General features: G+C 40.2%; 1 protein-coding gene across 1 annotated transcript in view; it reads right to left on the bottom strand.

Moving 5' to 3' along the window:
* Positions 1–6,344: 6,344 nt before the first annotated feature.
* Positions 6,345–19,187, bottom strand: part of Kynu (kynureninase) — a 150,711-nt gene continuing 137,868 nt past the window's right edge. Inside the window, 4 exon segments of the mRNA NM_053902.2 lie at positions 6,345–6,782; positions 8,124–8,354; positions 15,180–15,265; positions 17,046–17,098. Coding sequence (NP_446354.1) covers positions 6,660–6,782; positions 8,124–8,354; positions 15,180–15,265; positions 17,046–17,098 — 493 coding nt within the window. The 3' untranslated portion in view covers positions 6,345–6,659.

Below are 19,187 nucleotides of genomic sequence, written 5' to 3'. Positions count from 1 at the left end.
AACAGTGGAGAATGTCTAATACTGGCCCAGGTAAATGAGCCAGTAGGAGCCATTGCATATTATTAGCAACTGAAGAAATATGTAAGGTAAGAGTGGGAAACTGAGTCTCCTGAGAATTTCTAAGCAGCTGAACACAGAGAATTAGTCAGTTTTTCTTATCCATACACTTTAGTAAACTTTAAAGAAGACTTTAACATGTTGTCTGTGACTCTAGAAAATTGGCAGAAGCAAATTAAATAAAAAGGATTTAATGAATTCTTAAAAATAGAATTCAGAAAGCTCCCCTACTCCTTTCACAGGGACTTTCTGAAGCTCCCCTTGCTGTCTTTCCATCAACTTCCCCTGCCACTCAGCAAGTGCTGTGCTCCGCACCTTTCTTAGCACTTTTCCTTCAGTACCCTACTGGCCCACACGCTACTCTCATGTCATTCTTCAGTTGCCATAGAAGACCCTGTAAGTATCTTTTGTCAAGATTTATTGATCCGTCCATCTTTTGACTCAACAACAACAACAACAACAACAACAACAACAACAACAACAACAACAAGAAAAGCCTCAACCAACAACACTGGTTCTGTCTCTTCTTGCTTATCTAGCTACAGCTCCAGGGTTGGTAATGCCTATCCTTGGCTCTTTCCACTCAGAATCCCCCAATCTTGGCATCCTCCTGTGAACTTCTAGTCACTGCACAAAACCTTGGGAGTTGTATCACTACTGCTCCTCTTGGTCCTAGCTTCCCAACCTCCTAGGATCCTTTCAGCTACTGTGCTAGGCCAGCAGGATTACATGCAGGCTACACATAAGTTAAAATCAACTCTCAAAGATATGTATAACCTAAGTGCAAACACTCAGAAGCAATTGCAAAAGTACAAGCAGTAGAAAGCCAGGACCATAAGTCTCTCATACACCTGGCATCAGTGGCTTTCCCTATCCATGGAAGCAGACTGAATAACCCCCTTTTATATCCTCAACTCTAAAGCCAGAGCCATGTGATCAAAACTGCTCATTTCTGCTGCTTGCTGTGGCTGAAACATGCACACACACACACACACACGCACACACACACACACACACACACACACACACACACACACACACACACCACTGTTCAATTACAACTTCAACAGTTTTCTGTTTTTTCTGTTTTCCTTCACTGCCTATATTTGGCCATTCTGAAACTTGATCTATAGACCAGGCTGGCCTTAAAATCACACATCTGCCTGCCTCTGCTGAGTGCTGAGATTAAAGGTGTGTGCCATGACACCTAATTCTTAGTTTTTCTCTAATTCCTTTCACTTTTCCTTGCTTCCCTTTCTCGAAAGATGGTGTTAAATTCCTTTCCACCCTGTTGAAGCTAAGCTGGGTGGGGTCTTAGGCTGAAGTTACCACTCCCTTTATTCCATTTCTTGATGTGTTATCTCCTTGAACATAGAACTTAGCTCCATTCCTCTTTGTGGTGCCCTCTTTTCTCTCTATTGATTTTGTGTTTTTACTAGGTTCTTTTGAGGTGCCAGTGCCAGCACAATTAATCCAAACTATTCACATTACCCTCAGGCAAACTTTTGGGAAAAGGATGAAAAGCAGCCAAATTCTTAGTCAAAATATCACAAGAACATTCTCTAAGACATATACTAACATTTTTATCCTCTGAAGCTTCTTGATCCAGACTCACCGTTCAAAATGTCTCTCTGTAATACTGTCTTCCATGTTATTTCTAGGATATTCCATTAAGTGTCACTTAAAGAGCTCAGCTGCTTTTTTCAATCCAAAGTCTCATAATTCACTTTACTCCAAACGAAAGCATAGTCAGACCTATTATAGCAATATCCCAATTTCTATCTTAGGATTTTATTGCTGTGAAGGGACATCATGATCAAGGGAATTCTTATAAAATAAAACATGTAAGTGGGTGGGGCTGGCTTTCAGTTTCAAAGGTGTAGTCCATTATCATCATGGCAGGAAAGTAGGACAATGTGCTGGAGGAGTTAATGGTAGTTCATCTTGATCTGAAGACAGCAGAAGATTGCGTGCCACACTGAACATAGTTTGAGCATAGGAGACATTAAAACACACCACAGTGAAAATGCCACATCTACTCTAGTAAGGCCACAGGAAGAGGACAGAAGGAAAATGGTCAACTTTTAATGTTGTCTAGAACATGCATTAAACACGGGAAGGCAGGTGTAGTAATATATCCACCTGAGGCAATAAGTCTGAAAAGCTAATGAGACTTGTCTGACCTGCAGAGTAGGACTCTATTGCAAAAAATCCGAGTGCTGGGTGTAGCTCAGAGGTGAAGGACTTGTTCAGTAGTGGTCCTGGTTTTGAACTCCAGCACCAGAGTCTGGGGAGGTAGAGTAAATTAACTTTCTATGCAAATGAAATGATGAAACATTGAACATACATGTACATGCATATTATATTAATTTCTTGTCTCGTTGCTCTGAAAAGATACCTGACAAGAAGCAACTTAAGGAAGGAAAGATTTAGAGAGTAGCTTTCGCCAGAAAGATTCTCACTCAAAGCCCCATGTCCCAGTGGTCTTACACCAGTTAGCTAAAGCCTATATCTAAAAGGTTCTATAACCTTCCAAAACCTGGAAACCATGTTTATAAACCATTTAGCCTTTTGGTGATAAAATGATAAAATACATTTTAATCCAAAATATAGAAAGAAGAAAAAAATAAATCTCCCAAATTAGAAAGGAAGTAGAAAGGGGGTAGGTGATGATTCCCTGAATGTAAGACTCCACTGCTAAGTGAGCGTTAAAAAATTAGATTTTAAATAAAATTTTAAAATGTACCTATCAATTGAACATCTGTGCAGTGTTAACTGTCAGTGAGCATTTATAAAAGGTATCATACAATGCAATAGTGCATTCGAGGTCTTCAGAACTATGCTGAACTCTGACTGTGCAGTGCCCTAATACAGAAAATAAAACTTTTCAAAAAACATTAAACAAGTCATAAATAAATGGAAATAAATGTTATGCTCTTGAGTGAGAAGGATCAATGCTGAAAGGAGTTAATTCTTCTAAAACTGAACTAAAATTTAATTGCCACTCAATTGAAATCCCAGCGGGAGTTTTTATAGAGCACAATACGTTTATTCTAAATTTATTTGGATATATTCTGAATTTATAAGTAAAATTAAGGAGGCCCATGATACCCAAGGCAATCTTTGAAAAAAAAAAGAAGATGAGAGATTTCATCGAGCAGATGTCAGGTCCTACTACGTTGTTGTCATTAAGGCAGTTTAGAATTGATGAAAGAAAATCAGCCAGAAGGAAACACAAAAGGTAGCATATAGCCCTTCTCTTTCTCTTTCCACAGATTTCACACACACACACACACACACACACACACACACACACACACATACTCCCAAGGGAAATTGAATTATAAAGGAGAATAAAATATAGTTTATATAATGATCTACATGAGAAAGGTACAACAAAAGTTACCATTTGAAAATGCCTAGAAAAATGTTCTCAGATGTATTAAAAATTAAAGTTGATATATAAATTGTCTCTGTTTGCAAAATATTACCAGAATAGAATACTATATAGCAATGATAATCAAAACAAATAGGTGAATCTCAAAAAAGAAAAAACCCAAAACGTTGATGAAAAGCAGTTGAATTGATTCAGTGTCATTACATTTAAATACAGCTCTTATACTGTAAAATTAACTTATTTTCATGGGTACAATTGACTGTAAAATTCTTGAAAACAAAAAAACTATTCATAAAAATGATTTCAGGAGAGGGCAAAGGGACCAGGATTGTAATACCCCATTTCACTATGGGTTGTATGCATAAGGTAAATTTTTTAACCATAATTTCTTACAATTTGATAAAATGTTAGTATGATTGATTACCATAAGATAGTCTTAATGAAATCTTATAGGCATGCTCATAAGCATCTTATTCAACCATGTAGGTAATGAAACAAAGGATGTCCCAGGACACATCAAGACCAAGTTCTCAGCACAAAGGTAGATTTATTTTGCCCCCAAGGGACAAAAGGCAAGCAATAAGAGACAAAGACCAGAGATACACGATGAAGCAGAAAGGAGAAGGGAGAAGGGGGAGGGGGAAAATGCTATTTGTCCTGGAGGGACAAAGGACTTCCTCTGAATAGACAGAAGACAGCCCTGACCCATAGGAAATGGAGGTTTATAAAGGGAAAGGAGAAAGCCCTGTGAGGAATTGGTTTGCTTGGTGGTTAGCCTCAAGGGGAGGAAGTGGTCAAATAAGGGACTTGGCCTTGGTGGCTCGATTTCAAAAGGTGATATAACCATTTAGCAAGGCCGGGGAATCAGGGAAAGGCAAGACCTGCTAGAGCCGTTCGGGTTAAGTCTTCCAGTTCACAGTGTGATCTACACACCCTCTACACTAGTTAGCTTTAGCATTCACCTTGACAAGCCCAGACTTGTCTGCATTTCATTTGGGACATTACTTCCAGCAGATTGACCTGTGGGCATGTCTGTGGGCATTAACTTGATTGCTTTATTGACAGAGAAGGCCCAGCCACTATGAGTCAGCTGATCCCTGGGTAAATGGGCCTGGGCTCTCTGTGAGAGAGGTAGCTGAACAGAAGTCTGCAAGCAAGCTAGTAAAAAGAGTGCCTCCATGGTTTCTGCTTAAGACTCTTGTCTTGCTGGAGTTCCTGCCCCGACTTCCTTCGACAATGGACTATGGCCTATAGGATGAAATAAACCACTTCCTCCCCAGGTCATTTTTAGTCATGGCATTTGTCTTGGTTAAGGTTTCTATTGCTGTGATAAAACACCATGACCAAAGCAACTTGGAAAGGAAATGGTTTGTTTCACCTTATAGGCTGTGATCCATCATCTAAGGAAGTCAGGACAGAAAGCTAGAGACAGAGTCTGAAACAGAAGCCATGGAGGAATAATGTTTACTGGTGTTTCTTTATAGCTTTCTCAGACTGCCTTATAGTACCCAAACTATCAAGATGTAGCATCAGTCCAGGTGAGCTGGGCCCTCCCACATCAATCATTAATTTAGAACATGAACCACAATCTTGCTCACAGACCAGTCTAGTGGCAGCATTTTCTCAGTTGAGGTACCCTCTTCCTAAATGAGTCTAGCCTGTGTCAAGATGAAGGGACACTAGCCATCACAATGTTTAACCCAGGAACAGAGCCAGCCAGGGCATCATCAAGAGATGCTACAAGTTAAAATTATTTACTTTATTTTTTTTTCCATGATGAATGGCTCCAGGGTACTATGTTCCTTGAAAATGGAAACCGTGTCCTTTTTGTTGACCACTGTGAGACCCCAAAACAATCTCACAAAGGAATCCGTGTAAAGATGAGGTTCCAGGTCCTGGTAGTCACTCCATTAATGAAGGTTAAAATAACGCAGTGGAAAGCTTCACTACCTTGTCAAAGACATGTGTGGAACACTTGAAACGAACTGCTAGGTAAACAAGAGTGTTTTGTGTGTGTTGTTATCTATTACCACAGTTTCATATCTTACTATTGATCACATCAAAAGTATCTGTCTGACCTAGTGTGTTTCATTCAAGTTTATCAAATAATTATAACGTGCTCTTTATACATGCAAATTTAGAATACTTTGCCAATAAAGGCATGCTAGTAGTGGCATCAAAAAGCAGTGACTGGAGGGTAGCTTGGTGAATGGAGTGGTTGCTGTATGAACATAAGGGTTTTGTTCAGATCCCAGCAGGCATGTAAAAGTCTATGTGCAGCAATGAACCAGGTGTAACTCCGTGTAACCCAGCATGCATTGGAGTGTAGAGACAGAGAAACTCTGAAAACTCACTGGCCAGCCATACTATCAGAAGGAGTGAGCTCCAGGTTTGGGGAGAAATACTGTATCACAATATGAGGTGGAAGGGCTGGAGAGATGTTTCAAAGGATAAGAGAATTGGTACTCGTGCAGAGTACCTGTGTTTGATTCCTAGTACCCACACAGTGGCTCTGTAACTCTAGCCCCAGGTGATCTGATGCCCTCTTCTAGCCTTTGTAGACATGGCATACACATGACAGATGTACATACAGATGTACACCCATACACATAAAAATAAATAAATAAAAATGTAAACATTGATTGAGGAAGATGTCTAGTGTGGACCTCTAGTCTCACATGAGCATGTAGGGCCAAAGTACTCTCACCCTTTATGCGTAGACACTTACATAGGTATATACAGATACACACACACACACACACACACACACACACACACACACACACACAGGAGATAAAACATCATAGTATCAAACATATTTCAGATGATTCAATTACAAGTTTTAAAAGTAAAACTCTTGCACTCCAAAATTAAAGTAATACTTCCAGTATTTATACAAGAAGTCCAGATACATTTTAATGTTGTCATTTCAGTCACAAATTAAACACACAACCTTTCAGTGACCATGGAAGGTGACAGCTGATCAAGACAGTCATCTGTAGGTTGGAGTCATGTAAAATGTGACTTCTTAGTCCACAGCACATCAGCGACACAGATATTAAAACATGTACCAGGTTTTATGTAAGTTTATAAAATCATCATCATTTCTATGCCATCAATTTCTGGAGACTTTTGAATGACTAAAATGCAGTAGAAGTGGAAGCCCCAGTGTGTGAGATTTACTTGAGTTATTTAGAAAGCATGGCTAGTTTCTTTCTGTAGAGTCGAGTATGGCAGTAAGCAGTCTGATGAACTTATAAACATCATGGAAAGAATTATAGAGAGGAACCGGGGCCACCCGGATGCCTTCTGGTTCTCGCTTGTCACACTGGAGAGAGAAAAAAAATTAAAATTAAAATTAAAATAAAGTCACTGTCTTGGCCGTGTCTACACATAGAAATTCCATACTGATCATGACTTCCCTCAAATTTTATACATGAGCACCTTTTTGTCATTGTTAGTAAACTCTACATCTCCATTAATCTAAACTGTCCCCTTAGTAATGACACTAACAATGGGTTTTCATGTGAATGTCCAAATTGTGTTTCTAAAGTCACTGGCAGTTGTCTTTGGAAGTTGGAAAGTCTTTGAAAGCTTTCCAGAGGGTAAGCCCCAGGATGGACGGAACCCTGGGTCTCACTGAAGTTTTAAAAGCTTTAGAAGGCACCCTTCATTTAATTCTCTAATCCTGGACCATGGAGAAAAGAGTTGTCTTTATGCCCCAGGGACTGCTGATGGGATTGGAAGTAGGAACACATAATTTAACTGGCCTAGTCATCACCATGGCCGACTTCTAAGAAATGTCCATTGTAGCTATCAGTGAATATAGTCTGTGTATACTATCCCTTTTCATGCCTATAAATGACTCTTTGAAGTGTTATTGAACTGAAAATACAGATGGAAATGTCTCAAGACAAAGGAGCATGGATTTCCTGAGAGCACACAAGTTGGGAGGTTGGTTTATAGTGCTGATACTATAACATGAGCCCCGATGCAGGGAACCTTTCTAAAGCAGTGGGTACTAATGAATGCAGCCCAACCCATATGCCTCTTCCCTTAAACACTGTAACACGTTTCAGTTCTCCCCAAAAGGCTAAAAAGTCTACATAAACTTATCATATACAGACATAAACAAGCAACACAGGCTTTAAACTACAGTAAACATTCTTTGCCTTAGTCCCATTCCTGAGAAATGTCACCACATTGTTTTAGGTTGAACTGATAAAATGAGAGTAATTTAGTTTAGTCAACCAAAAGAGGGTAGGTTGTATTACTTTTTCAACAAGGCATAAAAGGTTTATCATTAACTCTATAAATTACTCCATATGTGTAAGACCTGATATGTATGAAAGTATATATATATATATATATATATATATATATATATGCTAGTGAAAACTTTGTCTTCACTGAGTCAGATAAAGCATATCCTTGCCTATCTGTTAAAAAGCTGAATCAGTAACACAGGACTATTTCTCAGTAGCAAGATTTGCCCTTGTGGCTATCCATGAGGGATGGTGCTGAGTGCTACGTTCATGTTAGACTTATCCTGACGGGTTGACTAGAAGGATATGCAATAAAGGATAACTTTAGTAACCTAAGACTTATCTCAACCTGGAACCGGAAGAGAAACCATGGTGAAATGCAAGACAAAAACTTGTATACATACGACGACTCCTCTTTTTTCTAGTTCCTTAAAAACGCCTTTCTTGGAAATGGAAAAGGTCAGTGTCAGCTGGCAGCCTCGTTCCTCTGCTCTGGATGGGGTGATTATGTTCACAACTGGCCTCTTGTTTTCTGTGTCATTTCCGCCATGGTAATGTTTGAGCAAGTATTCCAGATAACCTGTCAGCAGAATGGATTTTCTCCTCAGCGCAGTCATAGTTGCTTGCTGAAAGATCTGAGAATCACAATCCGATTAGCAGTGGCTACCAATCTATGGAGAAGCGAACCTCAATGTAAAGCACACATCGGAAAGAACATCCCCTTTTGTGATCAAATAAAACTTTATCACATTTTGGAAAGCACTTCCTCTAGGGAAACATGTTATCTTTCAAATGCTTTGTCATTAAATAGCGAAGGTAGTTTCCATGACAGAAAATATGTGTGACTGCTCTTTAAACAATGTTTGGGAGAAAAGAAATTTTCTGCTTTAGAGTACTCAATCATTGCCTGCAGTTTGGTCTACTTAAAGTTCGAAACAAGACAGAAACATGTGAAAAATGTGGTTGCTGGTAATGCCCTGCTGAACACTACATTTCTTCCAACTCAGCATGTTTTAGGTGTTGGTTTGTTTGTTTGTTTGTTTGTTTGTTTGTTTTACTGTGTAGACCTGGCTATCCTGGAACTCTGTAGACCAGCCTGGGCTCAAACTCAGAGATCCATCTGCCTCTGCCTTCTGAGTGCTGGGATTAAAGGTGTGTGCCACCACCACCTGGCTTGGTTTTTTGTATGTTTCTTTGTTCGTGTGCTTTAAGTTAAATTATGAAGCTGAATTTCTCAGGGAAGCTAATAATGTTGCAAAAATATTTATTTTGCCTGAGGAATTTAGTCACCACTCCCTTTCACCTCTCTTCTTGCAAAACTCTGGCACTTGAGTGAAATATCGACAGGCCTACCCCAGTGAGCGTCAAGAGTCTACAGTAGTTCGTGTGGTAAGGTTAAGAGACAGAACAGATATGCTTTTCTGTCTTGTTTAAAAATTGAATCCTCCGTGTATGAACTAGGGGTCATTTTAACAGCATGGCATATATGGCATTCCATTTAATGTCCTTTGCTTTAACATAAGCTAAAATATCAAGAACGAATATGGTGATGTCATTTGGTGGTATCTGGATTTCATCAAGACATGGAACAGGATGCGTGAAAAGGCATTTTAATAAGACTTGACATAGTAAGCAAAGATTTCTCTGGGTGTACAGTATATAAGGTTTGGATTTGCTGAAAGTTCAGGTTAACTCACTCAGTTAAGGTCCAGCTACAGGTGGCGTCTAGGGCCTGTTCTAGCTCTTCAGTGCATGTGCTTGGGAAATAGCTTATGTTAAGTACTATTTGAGAAGAATAAATGCATCTGCTTTAGGCAGAGACAGCTGCAGGTAGTAGCAACTCCAAGTGTCTTTGGTGAGGTCTGGGTGCCGTATCACCAACTTTAGGATGTATTCAAGCTACTGGGGGTTTAATTTCCTTGTGCAAAACAAGATGCTGGTGGTCAGGAGCCTCTGGGAGGAAGCCAGTGAGGCTTCAGATTAGCATAGCCCTTGAAGGTCAGAAACAGATTAGTAAGACATGGCTAGTAAGGTTTGAAACAAATTCTATAAGATACATTAGCACACAAGTTTCTACTTGCAGATTATAATATTCTCAAAGTATTTTGTTGAGTAAAGAATTCTATAAAAATTTCTGCTTCAACTACCAGTCTTCAAACATGCACATAGGGTAATGTGTAAAACAGAGTTGCCCCTTTCTATTGAAAGACCCCAGCTTAACAGCAGTAATGCCATTTTGCAAGGCTGTACTTAAGATGACTGGTTCAGGGAAAGGTTAGAACACTGAGTACACAGCGGCTGCCAAGCAGGATGTGTTTGGTTGAAGGCCTGGCAACAGGACGACTGCAGTTGAGCACCTGACAATGAAAAAAAGCCCCGGGAGAGGTCCCACACCCTGGTGGGGGGCTGAGTCAGTCGTTATGTTCCAAGAAGGTAGCTAAGAAACTTGCCCCCGGGCTGAACCCTTGCCATATTAGAATCCACCAATTATATCCCTGTAACCATGCATCTGCTTCTGTATGCTTGCTTCTGCTCCCCAAAATCCTATAAAAGCCCATCCTTGGTTCCGTGGGGCGCGCCAGTCCCCCGAGTGACTGAAGCGCCCGCAGGTGCTTGTGCCTGTGTATCCCGACAATAAACCAAATCCTCTTGCTGATTGCATCCTGTGGTGTCTTGGTCTGGTCTTTGGAGTTGGAGGGTCTCCATCCCGAGGGAAAGTTCTCCCTGAGAGCTTTTCACTATCAGATTCAAAAAATCCAAGGGGATTTGCCAGCATGGAAAAACAAAACAAAATAAAACAAAAACCAAAGAATGGTTAAGCAGAGTCAGATGAGAAATATAGCACAGGCCTGATTTCCCTTTTTTATTTCATTCTTTCAATAATTGGTGTGTGTGTGTGTGTGTGTGTGTGTGTGTGTGTGTGTATTTAATTATTTAATTATAGGAAGCTAAAACACAATTTCAAAATCTTACAGGTTTTAACAGAATTCCTGGCAGGCATCTCTAGTTGCTTAATTTTGTTGTTATTGAAAGACCCCAGCTTAGCAGCAGTAACGCCATTTTGCAAGGCTGTACTTAAGATGACTGGTTCAGGGAAAGGTTAGAACACTGAGTACTCAGCGGCTGCCAAGCAGGATGTGTATGGTTGAAGGCCTGGCAACAGGACGACTGCGGTTGAGCGCCTGGCAATGAGAAAAGCCCCGGGAGAGGTCCCACACCCTGGTGGGGGGCCGAGTCAGCCGTTATGTTCCAAGAAGGTAACTAGGAAACTTGCCCCCGGGCTGAACCCTTGGGGGGCCAAGTCAGTCGTTATGTTTCAGGAAGGTAGCTAGGAAACTTGCCCCCGGGCTGAACCCTTGCCACATTAGAATCCACCAATTATATCCCTGTAACCATGCATCTGCTTCTGTATGCTTGCTTCTGCTCCCCAGAATCCTATAAAAAGCCCATCCTTGGTTCCATGGGGCGCGCCAGTCCCCTGAGTGACTGAAGCGCCCACAGGTGCCTGTGTATCCCGACAATAAACCAAATCCTCTTGCTGATTGCATCCTGTGGCCTCGGTCTGGTCATTGAGTTGGAGGGTCTCCATCCCGAGGGAAAGTTCTCCCTGAGAGCTTTTCAGTTATCATGTAAAATAAACACAAAGCTAGGAAGGTTAGACCCTCAAGTTAGGGGAGTTAGACCCAAGGTAGGAAGATTAGACCCTCAGCTAGGAAGGATATATACTATTAAACAGGGTAAGCATGTAGTGTGTACAGTTTTCCATTGTTCTGATTTCTTTTTTTTCTTAAATTATTTTTTCTTTATTTCTCCTTTTCTCTCCCCTTCCTCTTCTTTTCTTCTTTCTATCTCTGTCTCTGTGTCTCTGTCTCTGTGTCTCTGTCTCTCTCTGTCTCTCTGTCTCTGTCTCTGTCTCTCTCTCTCTGTCTGTCTCTCTCTCTCTCCCTAACCATTCATTCATTTATTCATTCATTCAGAGACAGGGCCTTAGGGGCCTGGAACTCACAGATATGCACCTGTCTCTGCCTCTGCCCCCCTGACTGCTGGGATATAAAATGTGAGCCACCATGCCTGTCTGGCTTCTCTTAAGATTTCAGACTTGGGTCTCCATGCGCTGTGAAGAAACACATTGCTTTTGTCCTTGCTGCTGTCTTGACCTTCATCACCATGCAATCAATCTGAAAAACTTCGAAAATACATGAAAAGTCCAACTTAGTTGTCAGAGGACTGAAGAAACTTCTGAAATCCTGAGGTCCTCTGCTCTAGACCTCTTCATTACCAAAGTGGCACGCATTTGAAGTCAGCCTTAATGTCTAGTGTAGAGTGGAGTACCGTTCCTTCCCAGGCTCACTCTACTCCTGCTCAGCACAGCGCATTTTAAATGGCTCTATGAATGACGGCCGGCCAGCAGGAAAGGAAGTGACCGTTGGAAGCTGATAATAAGAACCACTTCTAGGGATATCAGTTGAGGAAACATAGTTGTAAACAAAGCCATATTAGCCCAAGTTTAAATGGAGGTGTGCATGCTGTAGTTCACACACACGTGAAGGTCAGATTCTGTCCGCTCCTTCCACCTTATTTACCTGGGTTTTCCAGTTTGTGCAGGAAGCATTTTACTTGCTGACCCATCTTCCTGGCCCTGTCCAGTTGATTTTTAAGTATAGAATCCTCCAGTTGCTTTTAAGTTGATAGGATAGATTTTCTTTTTTTAAGTAGGTAGGACAAGCTGGTTAAGTCATTCATTTCTTTCATTTAAACATTGGGCATATTTGAGTAAGGTGAGTCCCTGCCATCTCTCTTATTTCGTTTGCCCTTTATCCTTCTGTTCTTCCAGCTTGCCCTCCCCATCCCCTTGCTTCCTGGACCACTCAGCCTTTCTCACTTTGCACCCACTTCCTTTACTACATTCCCTTCCCTGGGACATTTTCGTCTCTTTTCTCCACAGCATGGCTTTGCCCCAGCAACAAACAAATACAACATATAAACAAATAAAACCAAGGAGTTTAACTCCCCAATGCTTGCGGGCATGGCTTAGACACAGGAGTTAGGATAACAGAGGGAAGTGTGTGTTCTTTTGTAAGTTTAAGTCTTTGTGATTAAAAACACGGAAGAAGGATTTTTCAGAACCACTTTAGCCAATACAAAGCTTGAGTAGTGTTTAACAACAACAATCAAAAGAGAGGATGTCTTTTGGGGGAGGGGCGTCGAATAAGTTGAAAAGGGGGACTAGAGGAAGGAAAGGGAGGAAGGAAAGTATCATAACCATATTTCAATTACAATCTACAAAAGCTAAAAGTAGAAAGAAAATGAACATTTGGCCATAACAAAGCCTTGGTAGTAAACAGCTACAACGAATACAAGAAGCTGCTGAATTAGTGCCCTGCTTCCAGTGTCTGCTAAGGTTCTTTTGGTAGGTTTACGATTAGATTTACTTTTTTAAGATTTGTTTATTTAATGTATATGAGTGCACTGTAGCGGTCTTCTGACACACCAGAAGAGGGCCTCAGATTCCGTTACAGATGGTTGTGAGCCACCATGTGGTTGCTGGGAATTGAACTCAGGACCTCTGGATGAGCAGTCAGTGCTCTTCACCTCTGAGCCCTTAGCGCGCAGTACTTAAAGATCTTAAACAGAAAAATACGAGTCAGCCCTCTGGGTCTGAGCATGGAAAGTTGATGTGGGTGGCTCTAATCCAGCACAGCAGAATACAGAAGAACCCGACTCCCTTCTGTGCAGACAGTTTGCTAAAATGAGAGGGTGTGTCCCCGCAGGCTGGGATCACCCCCATTTCAAAGGTGGAGACAACTGAGTTGTAGGCCATGCAGTCTGAGAAAAAAAAAAGAAATCTTTCTGAATGTATGGATAAGGTAAATCAAAAGAAATGAGCTAAACGCTCGTGCGCCCTAGCTCCCGAGCGGGAGTCTTGGCTGCTTTCAGGCTTAGCTTTTCTGTTAAAACCTTGCAGAGATACTCGCTATTTTAAAACCATTAAACACTACCTTTTTTTCCTTATGGATACTAGCTATTAAAAATGTTAGAAAACTATTAAATATCATTGGATCAAGTACTGAACAGACTTTTCCTCCAAAAAAAATCTTTAAAAAGTGTTACCCCTAGGTGCAAAATAATCTTCTCATTTTCTCCGTTTTTTATCAAAACAAAAAACAGTCCAAGAGTGTGAAAACAGCACCTCCTCCATCTAGTGGTCAAACTGAGGCGGTACTTTCTAAACTAGGATACCATGAGAATGGCAGTTGACTTACTCTCTCTAGAGGTGAATGCGTACAGAGCAGGAACTTGAGGATGCCATCCAGTGGCCAGAATGGGGAACTGCTGTATTTGCGATTTAGAAGAGAGATTCTTTTCCAATCATCCCTTTCAAACTCAAATCCTGCGCAAGATTTCCTAATATATCACGAATTAGATGATTTTTTAGAAGACATTAAGGAAACAAATTCAAATGTATAGTATTTGTTAATTTTGTATAACTTTTTAAAGTACATTTTAGTCAATGCATTCAATTCATATTAAGTATATAACTTTGGAAATTTATTTTTATTTTATGCATATGGATATTTTCTCAGCAGTGCATGCTTATGCACCACATGTGGGTCTTGTGCCCACAGAGGCCAGAAAAGACACTAGATTCCCTGGGACTGGGAGCAGCTATGTTGGTGCCAGGAATCAAACCTCAGCCTTCTGGAAGAGCAGCCAGTATTCTTAATCCCTGAGCCACCTCGCCAGCCCCAAATTATATAATTTTATGTGACGAGTGATAATAATATGTAGCATTTTTACTTGAATTAATTTAGAATATCACTAAATAATAGATATTAAAGACCTAATGATTTGGATTTCTAGATATGATTTTTATCTATATCTACTTTTGGATATATAAATATAAAGATAGCTAACTTTATAAATCTTGATATTGAGTAAAATTCAATTTAGACAGATGTGTGATTTAATTTAAAAGAACATAGAGTGCTTTCTAAAATTGATACATGTATACAACGCCATAGCTGTCCCAATAAGAACAATATCTGTTGAGTGACATTTTCTCTAATTCTCCCTGGCTAGCCTACAAATTTAGTCCCCTGTTGCATTTTACAGGGCACTTTGGTAGTTCCTTGACTTATAGAACCAGTAGTGACAGGATGCGTAGGGGTCATAAAGAGCAGTTATGAGAGGGAATTAACTTAGAATTAAATATTACATGCTTATTTGGTTTTTGGAAAGATGAGCATTGACCCAGTCAAGTCCGTGCACATCTCAGTAGAAGAGCAGCACACATGCCTTACACGCTAGGTCCAGTTAGCAAATACAGCAAACGCAAGGTCACGGTCCCAACAGGAAATGCCGCCTTTTTCCATCACTTATGTTTACTCGGGATCTTTCTGTCACAGTCACATGAGGTAATCAGAACAGGAGATGGGAAGGCAGAAGCCCAGGTCTCTTACCTCTAAACTGGCATGCAAGGAGCAGACCAACAGAATGGGAGGGTTGGAAATTCGGAATCCATTGACCCCGGGGATTAATTGTAGTTCTGAAAATTTAATATGATGTCATTATGTAGAACATACTTTTAAAGGGGGCCTATAACAATACAGAAGTCAATATTAAGACCGTTTTCCTCCTAGGTGGCGTTCCTAAATTATGTAAAAGAAATCTGGAAAAGGGGAAATTCTGACATGTTTCCAATCCAGTGGCCATTTTTACGACTCAGTCTCAATGCTGTCAGCTGGCTTGACACTAGAACCATACACAGAAGATAAAAAATGGTCTAAATCCTACACTCCATGTTCCTGGTTCCAAGCCAGTGCTTCTCTTTTACACCAGGGTTTAAAAACTTTTATAAATGATATGTCATGTGAGAACAGCAGGCTCTGAAGGCCTGTTACCCTGAGTTACGCACATTGACCCAGAAAGGTGATTTGTAGCTCTAGGATTTTTATTAGGTCACATGGCTTTCTTAGAAAAAGGAGGGTAGATGAAAGATCTGCCTGTGTATGTTAAGTTTGAAGATAAAGAATAGCAGGTATTCCCTGAATGTGCCTAAGTCTGTTGAACTAAATAACTTAAATTTAATAACATTAGGGCGACTAGAAACTAACTTAAATTCAAGAAGAACGTGTTAAACAGCATGAGTCTTTGGAAAGACATCAAACTTTGAGGTAGTTGAAATAAGACCAGCACGCAAAAGTCCAATCTACTACCTGGTATCAAATAGTTTTGTTTTAAACAAAAGTGTATTGGACAGTGGTCTCGGTGACTTCTATGTGCCTCCATGTCTGATTTAGGGCCACAAAACAGAGCTCAGCAGAACAGCTTAAAATACTTCCCATCTCCTGTGTCACAGAAAGAAGGCCCGTTCTGTTTGTGACCTAAGCAAATCCCCTCATGACTGGTAAAAAGCAAACAAACCAACAACCATGGCTCAGATGGTGACCAGACCGCCATGACAGTTAGTGTCAGCAGAGGCTAGCAGCCTGGTTACATTACTGGCTTCTGATCTGACCGGGACTGCCCGTTAGGACTATTGCAACCTGGCTGCTGCCAATTTAAAGGCATGCGAACAGTTCTTACGTTATGGATGCACGCTAAGACAGAGTTTATATTTAACTGGCAAATGCTCCGGATGCCTTCTGTGTTCTAGAAGGCTGGAATACCAGCACTGGAGTGGGGGGGGGTGTCAGATGTGACCCTAGGACGTGACAGAGCTTCCTTACTACCAAAGATGTACATCCTTATAGGGTGTGCATCTCCTCTTTGGTACATGGCAAATGTCACAGCAAGAGAATGTTTGGGACAAGGAATCCAAGTGAACATTTGTCTAAAGTACTGTCGTGTGCCCTTGAGGTCGGAGTCTTGAATTTCACTTACTCTTAAACCAACACTGAAGCCACCATTATTCACATTAGATACGAGGAACAGAAAGCACAATGTCTGGCATGATCATAAAACTATTAAGCAGCAAAGTGGGATGGACGCTCATGTTGTTCTGCCTCTGGCCTCAATCACCAAGTTGCCCCCTGCCTTCACTGCTTGTGCTTTGGCCATTCCGACTGAGGAATCTGACCAAGCCACATGAGCCACAGGCTAGATTTCATTTCCTTTAATCTCTCTTCAAAGGGATGAAATGCAAAATCATGCTAAATCTATAAACACTTAGCCTTACATACTGAAATGTCATTTCTTATTTTGGAAACCACAGTGACATTTTCAAAGTGCATTCTCCACGGGGCACGTCTACTGCATGGGATACAAAGGGAGTCGAAAATCAGAGTGAAGTGAAAACAGAAATGCGTGAGGTCCAGTGTACTTACTGTTATCCATGTTAAATCTTGTACTGAGTTCATGGCCGAACCATCCCACTAACCTGAAATATAAGATAACAGTAGGAAATTTGTGGTGAGAATATTAGAATAAATTGTGGTGTAAGTTATCAAATACTTAAGTATATAAATGTTACACGATAGAATGAAAAACTATCAAAAATAAGAAAAAATCGATTTCTCATACTATTTTAGTACAGTTAAATATAATTACAATTAATATTTTCTTATACAATGACTTTAGTTTTTAATAAAAATAGTTTATTTTATTTTTCATTTTTCAAATAATTTAGAAAAACATTAATGGTGGTTTCTTTTTAAATGCCAAACTGAAGGTTAAAGGCTGATGTCACCAACTATCTTATGATATTTTACAACAGAACCCTAGAGACTTGCTCTAGCAAGACTGGATAGAGTGATTAGAATGTTTGAATAATTTCCTAAAAAATGTATTCCTTTGGTTTGGACTTAGTTTTTATTAAATATTATTTTATTGAGCAAGATAGAAAATCTAGATTTTATAGGGAAAAATTTGTTTGTCTCTGTTAGAAGCCAAACAGGACAAAACAATTTAGAATAAACAATCAATCAATCATCAATCATCATCAATATCATCAATCATCACCAATCAATCAGTCATTAATCAGTCAAATAAACAAACAAACAAACAAACTTTGAGAAAAACAGAACCTTGAGTTTTCTACTTCCAATAAATTTAAAGTAGTTTTCTTTTTAAATATAAACAAAAGAAAATAAAAAGTAATATACACTAGGTTCACAGACGCTTATAATCCTGTGTTATAAAGGTTGACCAAATTAACGAATGTGTCAAATAGGGAAAGAAATGATCTTGCTATTTTTGAGGGATTTTATCAAGAACATTTTCGTTTTTCTAAGAGAATAGTAAGATGTTCCACGAGCCACACTTGGAACAGGGCACAAATCTGACCAAAGAGGAAGGGCAACTGTGCATCCCCCATCCAGCAATATAAACCACGCATCTTAGTCTCCCAAGTCAAGAAAAATTTCATGTAACAGAAGAATGAAACTACACTGAAGGTGCTGACTTAACACTATGATGTAAACTTGAGGAAGGACCTTTGCCGAGCATTGAAAGGCAAGATGTGGATTTAGTTATTGAGTGATGTGGACTTAGTTGTTGAGTGACGTGGACTGCAAGCATTCGAGTCTGTCTGGACAGTATGACAAGATGAGTGGGGTAGCCACACCATGAAAAAAATCTACATGAAATTCTCAAGAAAAGCCGCACGCCTGTGTACATGGAAATATGCAGAAGGAAATCGCAAACCACAGGGAGTGGCCACAGAGGCCATGGAAGGGTAGAGCATGGAATAAATAAATGCAGAGGAACATTGTGAACAATATTCAAAATATGAAGACACCTCAGGAAAATGTAGGAAAGAGACAAATGCAGTGCTCTACAACACATTCTACAGGCAAAACAACAGCAACAACAACCCTGCCATCAAGGATTGTGACCAACCCCATGCCCGGAGGAGATTCTGGGACTTCAGCAGCTGCCTGCAAGTTGTACACAGAGCTCATGGGCTTTTATCAGTCACAATGGGTAATTGGGTGGCCATTTTGGTGATAGTACTGTTTTGAGTCATATCTGCTCCTGTAAGAAACCCTTGTTAGTAATCCCAGTGAAAACTGTGTTTTACATAGTTGACTCTCGTGCAAATATCACTCTGGTTTATTGTGTTTTCCCTCCCTGAAGTGAGTAGACGTGCATGCGTGTGTGTGTGTGTGTGTGTGTGTGTGTATGTGTTTGTATGAGTGTATATGTATGAGTGTATTATGTGTGTGTGGTTTATGTATGCATGTGGGTATGTGTGTGTATGTGTGTGTATGTGTGTGTGTATATGAGTGTATTATGTGTGTGTGGCTTATGTATGCATGTGGGTATGTGTGTGTATGAGTGTGTGTGTGTATATATGTGTGTGGTGTATGTGTATGTCTCTCTGTATGTATGCGTATGTATGTTCATGAATGTGTGTGTATGTGTGTGTGGTGTGTGTGGTATGTATGTATATGTGTATGTATGTGTGTGTCTGTATGTGAGTTTGTGTATGTGTGTGTGTTTGAGAGAGAGAGAGAGAAAAAGAGAGA

The sequence above is a fragment of the Rattus norvegicus genome, chromosome 3, assembly GCF_036323735.1.
Source record: "Rattus norvegicus strain BN/NHsdMcwi chromosome 3, GRCr8, whole genome shotgun sequence".
In the NCBI taxonomy this organism is placed as follows: Eukaryota; Metazoa; Chordata; class Mammalia; order Rodentia; family Muridae; genus Rattus; species Rattus norvegicus.
The sequence above is the reverse complement of the archived record's forward strand: the minus strand, read 5'-3'. Positions and strand labels throughout refer to the sequence as shown.